Raw genomic sequence first — 13,901 nt, 5'->3', positions numbered from 1 at the left:
GCATGGCAGTCCGTAGAGGGAGGCTGGCCTCGATGGGGCCTTCCCTGAATGCAGCAGAATCTGGGCAGAAGGGCGGTGGAGAGGCACCATGTCCGTGTGGCTTGAACCCTGGCGGCTTCGAGTCGTGCTGTGTGTGGAGCGTGCTATTCGTGTCCCCGGCCTCCGCGCCCCTTCCTTTCGCCCCTCTTCGCTCCAACCCGCTCGCCCTTTGTGCTAAAAACTCTGGTCAATGTTGCTGTCTGTCCCTTGGGGCATCGGACACCTTCCTGCCTCAGCAGCGACTCAGAAGACGGGGGTCCAGGCTTGGGGCCCGCTCCGAGAGGAGGCGCCTCGCGGCGACACCCCAATCCCCGGGGCCACCACGCTCTAGGGCCCCGAAAGCTGGCCTCCTGTCCGCGGGTCACCGGCTCTGAGTGGGCTGGGTGTTCTCGGGAAGAGCCGGCCTGGCTACGCCCCTCCCACAGCCGCTTAGGGCCGGCGTGGGGGAGGGACGGTTCCCTTCGGTCCCTCCTGGGAGGTGGCTAGGACAGCCGCGCGTCCCAGGGACTATTTCCTCCTCCCGGACGCGGCAGGACACTGGGCGCGGCGTGCGTCGTGAGTCCAGGTGAACGCAGGTGAGGCCGGGGGGCGGGCCGGCAACGCCTCGTGCATATTCACGCGGGCCGCGGTCCCGCCCCCCCCGCCTTCCCCCGGGACGTGGATTGGCCAGAGAGCGGCCACCGCCCGCCTCCCGAGGGCGCCCTCGTTGCACTCCCGCCCCGTCGGCGCAGAAATGCAGGGGGCGGGGCCAGTCCCGGGGGCGGGCCGCTGGGGCCCGGCGCTCGCGGCCCCGCAAGCCCTCCCGGCTCGCCCTTTATGTAAATAGTAGCGGCTCCGCCCCCTGCTTGCCGCGCCGGAGGTGAGCAGGAAGGAGACGGCCGCCCAGCAGCCCGTGGGCCCGCGGCGGAGTGAGCGGAGCCGGCGGCGGGAGCCGTGGGACGCCGAGGCCTCGGGCGGGGGCCGGCCTGGGGCTCCAGGTGAGGCGCGGGCCCGGAAGCACCTAGCCGGGCCCGCCCCCTCGGGGCGCCCTCCACTCGGGGCGGGAAGGTTGGGGAGGGCCGGGACCCCTGGTTTCACGGAGCGGGGCGGGGAGAGCTGTACAGGTCCGCTCGCCTAGCCCTGGATCCCGTGGCTCCGTTCGTCTGGGAGAAAGACACCTGTAGGAATTGCGGCTGGGAACTTTTTTCTGCCTGATCCGCGTGCGTTTCCACGATTTGAGCTTCGGAATTGCCCAGTAGCGTTGGCTTGGGGAAACGGGGAAACAAGTGCCCGGCCGGGCTGTGAGTGCAGGAGGTCACCGCCGGCGGGGGTGGGATCCCCGGGCCTTGGGCCCCACGTGCAAGGCGCCTGGCCCAGGAGGCCGGCGACGCGCGTCTCAGGTAGCCCGCTGTCTTCGAGCAGCGGCCGGAGCACGTTACCTCGGCGGCTTAGTCCCTGCCCCTGCCATCTGGGCCCACTCCCGGCCGGCCCTTTGTGCCTCCTAATCCCCGGACGCAGGAAGCCCGCGGGAGGGACTTCGGTCTCTGGGCCTTTCTCCGCGTCTGGCGGCTTTGGACATCTTTAAGGGAACGTTTGGAGATCCAGTAGGTTTTCCACAACGACGCGGGTGGGGTTGCGTTGCGATACGTCGGGACTTGGTGAGGAGTGAAAAATGTGGTCTTGCCAAAGCGTGCAAAGTGTGCTCTCGGTTTACCCCCGCTGGACACTTTGTACACACGCGCAGCTTTGGCAGTGAGAACTGACTAACCAGAACCGTGGCGTGGCCCCCTCAGGCTCTCACCTGAGATACGAGGAGCTTTGGGTGAGGCGGCGGGCCTTGGACTCCGGGCCCCTTCCCGTGGGGATCATGTGCCAGATGCAGGGCGTCTGAACCGGGGCTCTTGGGATCTTAGGCAGAGTTTACAACTCAAAGTCCTGTCAGGCCGCAGAGGGGATTGTGAACAGGGAGGGGAGCTGGGAGGGAACGAATGTCAGGGATACGGGAACCCCCAGGTGGGAAGAATGAAGAGGTAGTCTAGAATAGCTGTGGCCCAACCCGGCGTCACAAGGGCTTTCCAGGAAGACAGTCTGTTGTCTGTGTGAGCTGAGGCATTGGGAAGGGTCCTCGGACACATGGTCCTACTTCTTTATCTTATCTGGTTTTCTTAAGTGATCTGCCCACAGTGCTTACCTATGGCAGTCAAGACTCTAACCCAGCTCTGGGGGCTCTGACTGCTGCTCACTCCTCTTCTCCAAAGTTAGACTAGGCCAATCTCTGTGGGGGCCGATGGACAGTGTTTCCAGTGTCTGAGGTCAGCCTGCTTCCCTACTGTTCCTTGAGTCAATGGAGTGTCCCCTTTGGTGGCAAAATAATATAATTTCAATAACTTCATAATTTAGCACTTAGGAACTTTTGAATACAATGGCATTAAAAGAATAAAAAGGCCCGTAATCCCAGATGAGCGGTTAGTTTAAAAAATTAAAAAGGCGGTAGGAGCCTGGGACACCTGGATGGCTGAGTCGGTTAAGCGTCCGACTTCAGTTCAGGTCATGATCTCGCGGTCAGTGGGTTCGAGCCCCACATTGGAATCTGTGCTGACAGCTCACAGCCTGGAGCCTGCTTCAGATTCTGTGTCTCCCTCTCTCTCTGCTCCTCCCCCTCTCGTGCTCTGTCTCTCAAAAATGAATAAACGCTAAACAAAAAATTTAAAAAACAAAAGGCAGTAGGAGCCCATTGTGGGGAAAGTAAAACGTTTTAGAAAGTGTAAAATAGGGGCGCCTGGGTGGCTCAGTCGGTTAAGTGGCCGACTTCGGCTCAGGTCATGATCTCCCGGTCCGTGAGTTCGAGCCCCGTGTCGGGCTCTGTGCTGACTGCTCAGAGCCTGGAGCCTGTTTCGGATTCTGTGTCTCCCTCTCTCTGACCCTCCCGCATTCATGCTCTGTCTCTCTCTGTCTCAAAAATAAATAAACGGTAAAAAAAAAAAAATTAAAAAAAAAAGTGTAAAATAGTCTACGGACATACCACCCTGAACGCGCCCGATCTCGTCTTATCTCAGAAAGTGTAAGATAAGAGGCATAACTCCCTCTTGCCTGACAGTCTTTTTCCTTAAACATGGTGTTAAGTTTTAGTGTCTTTCTGGACAGCAGGTGTAGTTTTGGATCATGCCTTGCTGATTTCTTGCTACATATACATAATCTTGGCTCAGTCACTTAACCATGCCAAGCCCCAGCGAGCCTTGTTGACAGGAGAATGAAAAAAATGTCACGAACACGCGTGGCCTGGTTTATAGCAGGCATGGGGGTGTGTGTGAGCTGCTTAAATTCCCCCATAAAGCATAAAAAGCGTCACCTGTGGGCCTCCGGGCAGACTCCTGAGCCTTTTGGACATGCTTGATGAGTAGTGAGGGAATTTGGCTTCTTTGTCCAGACGTCAGCTGAGAAGTCCTGATTTTTTTTTTTAATATTTTATTTTATTTCTTTAAATTTTCTTTTAACATTTATTCATTTTTGAGAGTCAGGGAGGGGCAGAGAGAGAGGAAGACACGGAATCCGGAGCAGGCTCCAGGCTCTGAGCTGTCAGCACAGACCCCAACACAGGGCCCGAACCCATGAACCATGAGATCATGATGTGAGCCAAAGTCAGACGCTTAGCCACCCAGGCGCCCCAAGAGGTCCTGATTTTTGAAAGCCTCTGGAAGTCAGAACTTTTAAAAAGCAAATATTGTTCCTTGAAACTAGGGAGGCAGAGGGAGAGGACAGTGGCCTCTTCTAACTTTTCACCTTGCGTTTCTGTGGCCCTTGGTACTTCCCCCTGCTCCCTGGAAAAGCCAGAAGTGAGGCATGGTAGCCAGACCCCAGCTGGGGGCCTTTCCTGGGAGGAAGAGGGTATACAATCTAATCTTTTTGCTCAGCAGAGGGCTTGGCTGTATGCGTTTTATACCCCGTTGGAGGTGGAGGGGGATCAATCACATTCTTGTGTTGCTCTGTTGTCCTTAAGGAGCTTTAACTCCATGGTGCTTTCTTTCAACTTTAGGAAAGGGGTGTCCTTCTGGCTCCTGGCCCCAAGTCTCTGTGTCTGTCCCCCACTCCCACCCCCCCTCCAGTTCCCTCCCCCCCCCCATAGAGGAAGTGGTACCTGGAGCTAGAAAGTGTGGAGCTTCTACAAACAGTCTGTAACACGCCCCCACCCTCCTATCCCGTCTGCATCAATCATACCAGGCAAGAGTCTCTGGAAACCTGTGGGGTTCCCCAGCCTTCCTGGTCCTTCCAGAAGTGTGAGGGGCAGCTGTTGAGACACCTGAGTGGAGGCCCAAGAGGCCCATGGTCCCTGCTCCTGGGTTGGCTGCTGTGAGCAGTACTGGCCGCCTGGACTTCCTTCTGAGTACTCAGCACCGAGAAGCCTTCTTATCTCACCCAGGCAATATCACAATCAGGGCTCCTCCTGGGTCGAGGCGTGCCAGGTCTGTTTGGCAACTTTGTTTTCCCCTTCCCAGGAGCAGTCTTCAGGGAGAAGGAGGGTATGGGGCAGGAGAGGGGTGTCCCCCGGGGGGCCATCCGTACTGCTTGCTCTTTCGCACTTCTCCAGCTTTGGCTCCCAGGGTTCCCCGGGACACCCTCCCTTCCCTGTGCCCTGGCACCATGGGGCTCTGCTCAGCTCCCTTTGAGGTGACCTTCCTTCCCCGCCCTGCCTCTCAGAGGAAACTGGTACTTTGAAGAGTCACCCTACTCCTTCCCCTTCCCAGGAACCACAGTGAATTCTTGAGCTAGGAGAGGCTCCTCTGGGCGTGGGGACAGGGAAGCTGCTAGGTACCTGACTCTACCCTTAAGGAATTCAGCAGAGACTAGAGCCTTCTCTCAAGACACCTGACTCAGTGTTCCCAGGGTTTGATGAGAGGGACATCTGGGCACAGGACTACTTGATTCTAGCAAATAATATTATTCTTGGAGCCTCCTTGTGGGGTGTCTTGGAGCCTTGGTCTGAGGCAGGGCCCACAAAGGTATCTCCAGCAGGGTGCCAAGCATGATGTCTACATGACCCTGGCCTTGGCCCAGAGACTTGAGAACAGGGTGGGGAAGTTCCCTGAGGGACCCTGTGGGACCCAGTACTCCTTGGGGTCGGTGGTTCCCAACTAGAGAAGACCTTTGCCTTGTTGATCTCTATTCAGTCCTAGCTGTTTACTCATTCAGGTAATAAGTATCTACTGGTGCCTCTACGTGCCCAGAGTGGTTTAGACACCAGCCATTAACCTTACACAAAACAGAGATCTCTGCCATCCCAGGACTCACGTTGTAAAGGGTGGGGAGCGTGAGTGACAGAAAACGAGCATAAGTAATAAAGTAAGTGTTAAAAGTTGATTCGAATTATTTAGAATAAGAACAAAAGTAGGGGATTGGGACCACTGGGGTGGGGGGTGGGTTGCAACTTGGAGAGGTGGCGAGGGCGCCCGTTTGAGCACAGACTTGCAGGAGGTGAGGGAGTTCTTCAAATAACACTGGAGCGTCTTCCACGGCGGGCACTGAGCACTGGGGATCCAGCCATGGACAGGACAGGCGTTGTCCCTTTCTCCTGGAGCCGACCTCTCTTGGAACCTCCTTGGGTCAGCTGTTCAAGGTTTGAGGCAAGCAGGAGGCTGTGGAATGGGGCCTGAGAGGATGAGGCAGGCCACCTCCCACCCCAGAATGGCTTTCCTCCTCAGGCTTGGCCAACTCCAGTCTGTCACTTCCTTGGAGAAAGTCTGATGTTGGGTTGCAGAAAGGGACTGAGGCCTCCAGAATGGGGATGTGTTCAGGGAATGCATGCATTTAGACTTCCCACCCCATCCTCCGGGAGGGAAACCCTCTAGGAGGAGCCCTGGGTGCGGCAGGAAGGCCCTCCCAGGATTGTGGGATTGGCCTGTGGCTCCTTAGGATGGGGTTGGGGGTTGCGACTGCTCTGGGCCCAGCCGGGGAGGCTCTGGCCACTGACCCAGGTTGTCCCATCCAGGCTTTGCCCTGCTCAAGGGGCCTGAACTTGGCAGACAGAGGGTGGTGCAGTCAGGTTGGAGCTCAGATTGGGGCTGGTACTCTCACTTACTGCTTGGGTTTGATATCTCTCCGAATGGGTTATTCCATAAGTGATAGAGTTACATGCGATGATGCAGGTGGAGTGCTTCCGATGGTATCTGGCCACGGTTTGGGTCTCGATCCTTGTTATTACCTAACACCAGCAGTGACAACCCTCTGGTTTCTGTCCCCTCTCTGGGTGTTCTCCTTAGTCCCACCTCCCACCTAGCCCCGCGCCCTTTCAGCCAAGGTGTGGTTGCTAAGCTGCTGGCCAGGGCACTGTCTGGTGCCTCTGGGAGATTGGGTTTCCCTGGGCAACACGGACGCCGGCAAAGCAGCCTTGGGTGAGAGCCCTGCCCCACCGCTCCCCTTGGTAGGAGGTTTACTCACACCCGGCAGACGGAAGGACACAGCCACACGCGGGCCTCACACAGGATGTCGTTGTCGCCCTCGTGGGGAAGGAAGGGTAGCCTCTGCAGCAGCAGGGGGCTGTGGGGAGTGTAGACAAAGGGGAAAGGAGAGGAGAGCTTGGGACTCCAGCTCATGCTGTTTGTGCTCCTGGAGATGGGGAACTCAGCCAGGTGCTGAGTGTGGCTACCGGGGCCTTCTTTCCCTCGGGCCTAGGTGTCCAGAGCCCTGCCCCTGGGCATAGCCTCTCCTGGCAGATGACTGGAGCTGACCAGGCTGTTGAGGGACCTTCTCAGGTCCCATCTCACACGTTCGTGACAGACGGGCTTAGCTTGGCCAAGCCTCTGCCTCTGGGCAAATGGCACCTGTGTGGGGTGAGCAGTCTGGGCTGGGACCCCCTTTTTCCTCCCTGCGAGCACAATCAGATCTGCTTAGAGATAGGGGCCAAGACAAGCCTGCCCCATTCGGTTATTTTGTCTCTGCCTCTCCTGGTCTCTTTACTGAGGTCCTGAGATGCAGGGTTCATATGCATCTCAACGGTGGCGTCTCCCCCAAGGATGGAAAGGGAAGCCGGGGTGTGAATTTGCCAAAGAGACCACTCTCCTGTCTTTTCTAGGGTGTGCATCAGGTGTGGGGAGACCAGTCCTGGCCTCTGGCATGTTTCATGGCCGGTGGCAGTGTTGGGTGATTTGAGCAGCAGGAAGGGAAGGAAGGGAATCACCGGGTCAGCTGCCCACAGGGAACTCACAGGCTGGTTCCACACATGAGGCAGAGACCTGTGTGGAAAATGGGTAAGAATCAGCCCCCGTCCCCCAACCCACACAGCTCAGCCATCAGTCAGCAAGCTTCACATGGCCCAGCCCCAAAGCCTGAGTGCCCGCACCCAATGGAACAGGGGGCAGAGCCAGGAGGGATGCTTGGAGTTTAGTGCCGTCAAGGACAGAGAGGGCGACAGGCAGGACCTGACACTGAGGCTGGGCAGTCTTTAGGAGTTCAGGGGATGGAGGTGTTTCTCCTTACAAAGCCCCCTCTCCGGGGTTATGCTCTGGCCATGTGGCGGCCCTGGTGCAGGGAGCCAGGAGGACACTCAGAGCTTCTTACACGTCTCCAGTGACTGCCTCAGTCTCTTCTTGGCCTCCCCATTGGGCGTGGCCTGTAAAGTAGTAAAGTCCTTCACCCCCAGGTCCCGGGACCCAGAAGCCCAAGGTCATCCAGCTGGTCCCACCCACCTCTCTCTTCTCCCCTGTTCAGGTTAACATGGCTGGAGAGGAGCCCAGCCCCCAAGAGAGCAGGAGTGATCCCACCAATGGCACTGAGTGCCTCCTGTGAGCTTAGGGGCCCCTCATACCTGACCACTCTCTGGGCCTTCGCCCCTTCTCACATGTGATCCTCTTAACTGCCCTGGCTGGGAGGCAGATAAACCAAAAGAAGAAAAAAAATCTCCACTAATCCCATAACCCTGCCAGTGTGTTGTCTACTTACGTAAATATTTTTAAGAGTCTACCTGGCTCTCGGGTACATCGTGTGCATGTTTCCATGTCCACTGTCTTCTGCCCCTTACTGACTATACGCCTTCCATCGTGGTGCTGAGCACACTTCACCCGCTCCCTGTTGTCAGCCCCTTAGATGGCTCCTGATTTTCCCTGATAGCTTAATGACCAGCACAAGGCTGGGGAGAACATTCGAGGAGCTAAATGGGTGCCCTTGTCCGTGGTGGTTTTAGGGATCGTTTTAGCATAACATGTGGTCAAGCCTTCAGGGCGGAGGGGGAGAATGGTCAAGATGGGTTCAGAAAACGCTTTTTAGATGATTTTTGATGTGTTGCATGAGGGACACGAAGGTTATTTCAGATGAAAGCACACATGGAGACCATAGTGGATGGAGCTTGGGGTGGGGGGCTGAGCAGATGGGTTGGCCAACACAGGGCCACGTGGGGTGGGGGAGGGCAGACCAAGGCAGACCCTGCCCAGGACTGTCAGCCGGCTCCCAGTGAACTAGGACTGAGACTCTCCTCGGTGGCCCGCCAGGCCCCCCTTTCTGACCCACTTCATCTCTCCTGTTGCCGGTACTCAGCCCCTGTGCTTGTCTTCATCCTCCTGGAAGATGCAAGCTTGTTCCGTTCCCCTGACACGCCCTGCACCTTACCACGGCTGACCACTTCCTATCATTCAGGTCTGGGTGGAGACGTTTCCACCTCTGCTCGTTCAATTTAGCAGGGGCGCTGCAGTGAAAAGAGGGCAGAAGTCCTGAGTGAGAATGAGAAGGCTCATCCTTGTGGAGGGCTGCCCGGATAACAAGATTAGTAGGGAGACTGTTTTACTGTGACCAGTGCTAAGGAGCAAAGCAAAGCTGGGAAGAGAATGTCCAAAAGGGACATTTAAGTAGAGGGGAGGGAGCGGGTGGGCTATGGGCTATCTGGAGGAAGCAGAAGGAACAGCAAACCCACGGACCCAGATGCGGGAACATTCACTGAGTCCTTCCAACCACCACACCCTGGTCACTCTGTCTTGTCCCCTTCCTTCGTTTCCTTGTTGGCCCTGCTCTCTATCTGAAACTGTCCCGCTGACTGATTTGTGAACTTGTGAGTCATCACGGTCTCCCCTGCAAAGATATCAACTTGGTGACATAAAGGATCATGTCTGTCTTTGTCACTGTTGTGTCCCCAGCCCTAGGACAATGCCTGCTCCCTGCCAGCAGACCGGTGCATCCCCCTTTGCAGATGAGCTCGCTGGGCCTGGAGAAGCTACCTTGGGAGGCCACCCAGCTTGGAGGGGCTAAGCTATGGTGGTTGAGCCCTGGCTGTTGGTACCAAGCCCTGGCTCTTTCCCTTACGCACCTCCCCACCCCCCGTTTCCCGCCACCCAGGAGTGGGCTGAGTAGGTAGGGTCTGTTCCCATACCATGAAGCTCCAGGTCTGGGTTCCTGAAGCTTCTCTCTGGAGAACCCGCTAATCGGGGGTGAGGGGAGCTGAGGGTTTGCCTGGAGGTGTAAATCCAGCCAGTCCCAGACCTGTTCCCTTTCAAGAAGGGGTGCGCTTTTTATGCCTTGACCTGGGCAGTTATTTCTGTGTTGGGAGCAACATTGAGGGGTTGGCTGGAGTGAGGAACAGACGTGGCTGTTGGTCTTGGTCGTGGCTCCCCCCGCCTCACATACCCCCTTCCTTGAGGTCCCAGCCCACTGTGGAGCAGGTGGCACCTCGCCAGCACCTCACAAGCAGCGACCAGGACCCAAGCCCCCGCCTGCATGGTTGGCTCTGAGTTGAAGGCACGTGGGAGTGTGTGTGTCTGCATGTGGCCGTGCCTTTTAATTGCAGGGATGTAATTAGGCACCCTCTGTCCTGTCGCATCCATCCTTCCCTGCCTCCCAGAGTCCTTAGATTTGGAGTGCGCCAGACCTGGGGGCAAATCCAAGTTTTGCTGGTTTCTCCTCAGCGCCCTTGAAGCTCCCCACCCTCTGTGGTCTTCATTCCCTTGTCTGCCAAGTGGAGATATTCCACTCAACTTCAGGGGGGCTCGTGGAGGGTGAACAAACATCCGGAACGAGGTTTAGGTGTACCTTGTACAGAAGTGCAAAGGAAAGGAAGGGTCAGGACATGTACCGACATGCCACTGTGCCTACGAGTAGTGGGATTTCGGGAGGATTTTCTCCTCTGGGTTGTTTTTTGTTGTTGTTGTTGTTTTGTTTTACAGTGAGCAGGGATTACTTGAGCGAACTGTTTAAAAAGTAATAAAAATAACACGTAGGAGTCTGGTATAGCGCCTGGTATGCAGCAGATGTTCTGAGGGGCATTTGGGTGGATGGCATGGCAACCATCTCCCACCAGTCTCCACATCCTGTCTGCCTCCCTCCTCCCTGCACCTCGTCCCCCTGGGTCTGTGCCGTGTCACCCTCGAGCCTGCGTGGGTCCTTGGCACAGATGGCCCTGTGCCCTCTGGTCCTGACCCCACAGCCGGCATGGGTCCTTCAGGGCAGAGCCCAGAGCAGCCTCCCCCTGGAGTCTACAGGCCCCTCTCCTCCTCCAGGGCACCGCTCCCAGCTTCCTCTGGCTTCTGACCCAGTGACCTAGGCCCAGGCGGGGAGAGCGGACGCCCCCAGGAGCCCGGAGCGGAGCTGCTGCTGATTTATGAGCTTGTGCCGCCCTCCCCCACAGCTGGAATGCGGGGCCAAGGCTCAGCTGTTTGTCCGGGAGGCCCAGCAGTGTTTTCACGCTTGGTCCCTAGAGCCTCCAGGACTTACCTGTGTTTCTTCCCTGACCTGCTCTGGGCCTCGGGTCCCGTGGGCACCTGGCAGTTTCCCGGCTACCTGCGGTGCCGTAGGCAAGGGGGGCACCCCATTCTGCTGTGGCTTCCCCAAAATGTGAAAAGGCCCAAACCTCTCACATCCACCCCACCCCCTCCTGCAAATGGCGGTCTTTGTGGTGCCCCCAGAAGGTGATGGCCCTCGGGGGGGCTGGTCTTTACCTGTTCCCAGCCGGGGTGGTGTTTGGATTGCCCCAGGATGTGTGTCTATGCCAAGTGGGGTGACCCCTCCCAGCATAGCCAGCCCTTGGTTGCTCTGCCAGAGACCACCGCCGCCGCCCCCCTCTGCCAAGCACTTGCCTTGGAGGGAGCCCCCAGTCTTGGACCACACAGGGTCCTTTCATATGCAAAGCCCTGGCCTGATGGGTAATTTTGGTCACCTCCTGAGAAGCCAGAAACTAAAGGGCATCCTTCAGGTCTCAGATCCTTCTTTTCCCAGTCTGGGCCGGGGGCTTTTCCCAGTCAGATCCCCCAGTCTGGGCCAGGGGCTGCCCTCAACCCGCACCCTGGCCTGGTGCCCCCTGGCAGGGCAACTCACTCCACATGCTACACTGGCCTGTCTTTATCTGCACCTCCTCCGGTGCGGGGGCCGGGTCTGCTTAGTCTCTTTATAGTGTCCGAGTAGGCCTGAGCCCCTGTGTTCCTGAGGACGGGCCTTGGTGTCCTGTGGTCAGTGGGAGGCCGTGCTACTGGAAGCCGGAAACTGAAAAGATGATCCTTCTCCCTTCCCCCAAGGATGATCCAGAAATAGTTGCCCTCGGATTGGGAATGCATTCTACATTCGGATGGCTTGGGCCGATGGGTTTGGGGCCTTGAACTGGTTTCTTTATTGGGAACGGATTTCTTCTGATAAGGCTCCACTTAGGCCCATGGGAAAGGGAGTCACGGTGCACCCCATTAGAGCCCAGGGGAGCTGGGACCGGGATGGCCAGAGATGGGGGGGCGGGAGGCATGCAGCCGGGAAGCCCAGGGTGAGGGCTGCGGCTTCCGAAACCCCAGTGGCCTCTGACTGTGTGCCCCGCACGTCACCCACTCAGGCTCCTGCCAGTTGTGGTGGGAGAGGCTTCCCTGCGGTCAGCAGGAAGGGTCTGCGCGGGGGGTGCTGGCCCCCAGAGATAGCTGCCGGGCCTCTCTCCTGCCCCTGTTTGGGTTCTGGTCTGGGAGCCCTGGTGGACAGCCTTTGTATTTCTGCCTCCCAACTGGCTCTCGTGAGAGAGGCTTGGGAAGTTTCCCTTTCTGTTTAGCTGGGCTTTTATGGTTTTTCAGAAAACAGGTTAACAATTAAGCTAATTAACCTCAGGGCCTCCACTCCTATAAAGCCAGGTGAAATGGCTTCCTCCCCCAGCTTCTCCCGCTGGCTTTATAAGGCCACAGGTGGCCAGGAGCAAGCGTTAGAGCTTCAACCAGCCCCGGACCTCCAGGTACAGAAGTCCCTGAGGTCCCTCGACTGTACTTTGCAGATGGAGCGAGGGTGCGCAGGAGGGTCGACGGTGAAGCCGCCGTGGGCCCGGGGAGAGGGGCTGGGCCCGGCCAAGCTGGGGCCTGGGAGCCAGGATGGGCGCTGGGGCCGGGGGCTGTGCGTCTGCCTCACCCTGGTGATCAGCGGCTCCTCCTCTTTCGCTAGGAGGCTGCACACCAGGCACGATGAGACGGTTCCTGAGGCCAGGACATGACCCTGCGAGGGAGAGGCTCAAGCGGGACCTTTTCCAGTTTAACAAGGTAAGGGGAAGTGGGAGAGGCGGCCAGGTGTTTATGGCAGGCACCATATTGTCCACCCTCCACGGGCTGGGGCACTCAGCTTGCCTTTACCTGGATTAAGGTACTTCAGTTGGTGCTGCCTGCAGTCCCCCTTGGGAATCTGACTCTGGAAGTGGGGTCCAGTTGGCAGGCTTTCCTGGGAAAGGGCAGTGGGATGCCCAGGCATCAGGACTCCCTGTCCCGAGTGCCCTTGGCTGTGTGACCTCTGCAAATCACCCTGCTTCGTCTAGCCTTAGTTTCCCCACCTGTAAAATAAGGATAAAACAACCTCTCTCCTCACGGTGCTGTTGAGGATGCTTAGGGACAAGAAAGGTGAAAGGAGGCTGAACCCTGCAAGGTGTAACTATGTTCCCGTGATGCCAGGTCCCTTGGGCACTGACCACAGGCTGTGGCTGTCCCCTTTCTCCTCACGTTGCCCCCAGAGGAAAATGCAGCTGTCCCTGTAGGCCCAACGCAACAGCTCCTTGTGGCAGCTCTAGGCCTGGGTGAGCGGGGAGAGGCGCCTGGGACAATGTGCCACAGCTGGCATTTGGCTGCCCGAACCCCAAACCTGCTGCTCCTGAGGTCCCAGAAGCTCCCCAGGGCCTCCCCAGGGTGGCTGGTGCCTGAGAAGGCCAGAGCTGCCCTGTAAACAGGAGGAGCACAACGTGGTTTATTAGCTCTGCAGCCACCTAGCAATCTGCTCCTGTTTCGGGGTAATTAGCCTCTCTTATGTCTGCTTTGATCTGGGCCCGTGGCCTGCGTGCCTGAGCTTCCCTCTGCCCCACCAGGTGGACTGCAGGAAGCGGAGGACCATGGTGCTCTGCTCCTCAGGGGCGCCGGGACCCCTCTGGGACGTGTTGATGGACGGGGCTTCAAATCTCACTTGGCCACTTAGCACTTGGGTGACCCTGTGCCTGTCACCCACGTCGTAGACATGTTACAAGGATTATATGGAGTTAAACAGTTTGTGGTCCAGGAACACTAGCTGCTGTCTGTCTTCAGAGGCTGCCTCCCAGGGAGAGAGAGTTCCCAGGGGCTTGTTTGAGGCTGGTGGCAGTCCCCACGTGTCCTGCCATTTTCCTCTGATTTTCTTGACCTGTGGCAGGTGTCATGATGGAGCTTTGCTGTGAGGCCACCCCCCCGTGGGATGAGGGCTTCCCTAAACGAGCACCTCCTCCCACTGTCAGAAGGAAGCTGTGGGCAGGATTTTTGGGCCGTGGGAAACGGGGTACAGGTGTTGGGAATGTGGGATCTCGGGGCCCCTGGGGGTCTGCCACCCTTGGTTCGAAGGAAGTAACCCGTGAGTTGGGGGGGTGGGTCTCAGAACATCAGCACCCACCTCGGGGCTTGGGTGACCTATGTATGCCTCCATTGCCCCTGATGACACTGAGAGAT

At 57.7% G+C, this 13,901-nt stretch overlaps 1 protein-coding gene across 3 annotated transcripts in view; it reads left to right on the top strand.

The window, feature by feature from the left end:
• The first annotated feature begins 910 nt into the window (after positions 1-910).
• Positions 911-13,901, top strand: part of LLGL2 (LLGL scribble cell polarity complex component 2) — a 34,606-nt gene continuing 21,615 nt past the window's right edge. For all 3 annotated transcript variants that reach the window (XM_047081396.1, XM_047081395.1, XM_047081394.1), the window contains exons 1-2: positions 911-1,016; positions 12,391-12,485. In XM_047081396.1, the coding sequence (XP_046937352.1) occupies positions 12,411-12,485 (75 nt within the window). In that variant the 5' untranslated portion in view covers positions 911-1,016; positions 12,391-12,410. The remainder of the gene's footprint in view (positions 1,017-12,390; positions 12,486-13,901) is intronic.

The sequence above is a fragment of the Lynx rufus genome, unplaced genomic scaffold (genome assembly GCF_022079265.1).
Source record: "Lynx rufus isolate CCGP_SWC_20201006 ecotype Redwood Valley unplaced genomic scaffold, mLynRuf1.p SCAF_18, whole genome shotgun sequence".
Taxonomy (NCBI): Eukaryota; Metazoa; Chordata; class Mammalia; order Carnivora; family Felidae; genus Lynx; species Lynx rufus.
The sequence above is the reverse complement of the archived record's forward strand: the minus strand, read 5'-3'. Positions and strand labels throughout refer to the sequence as shown.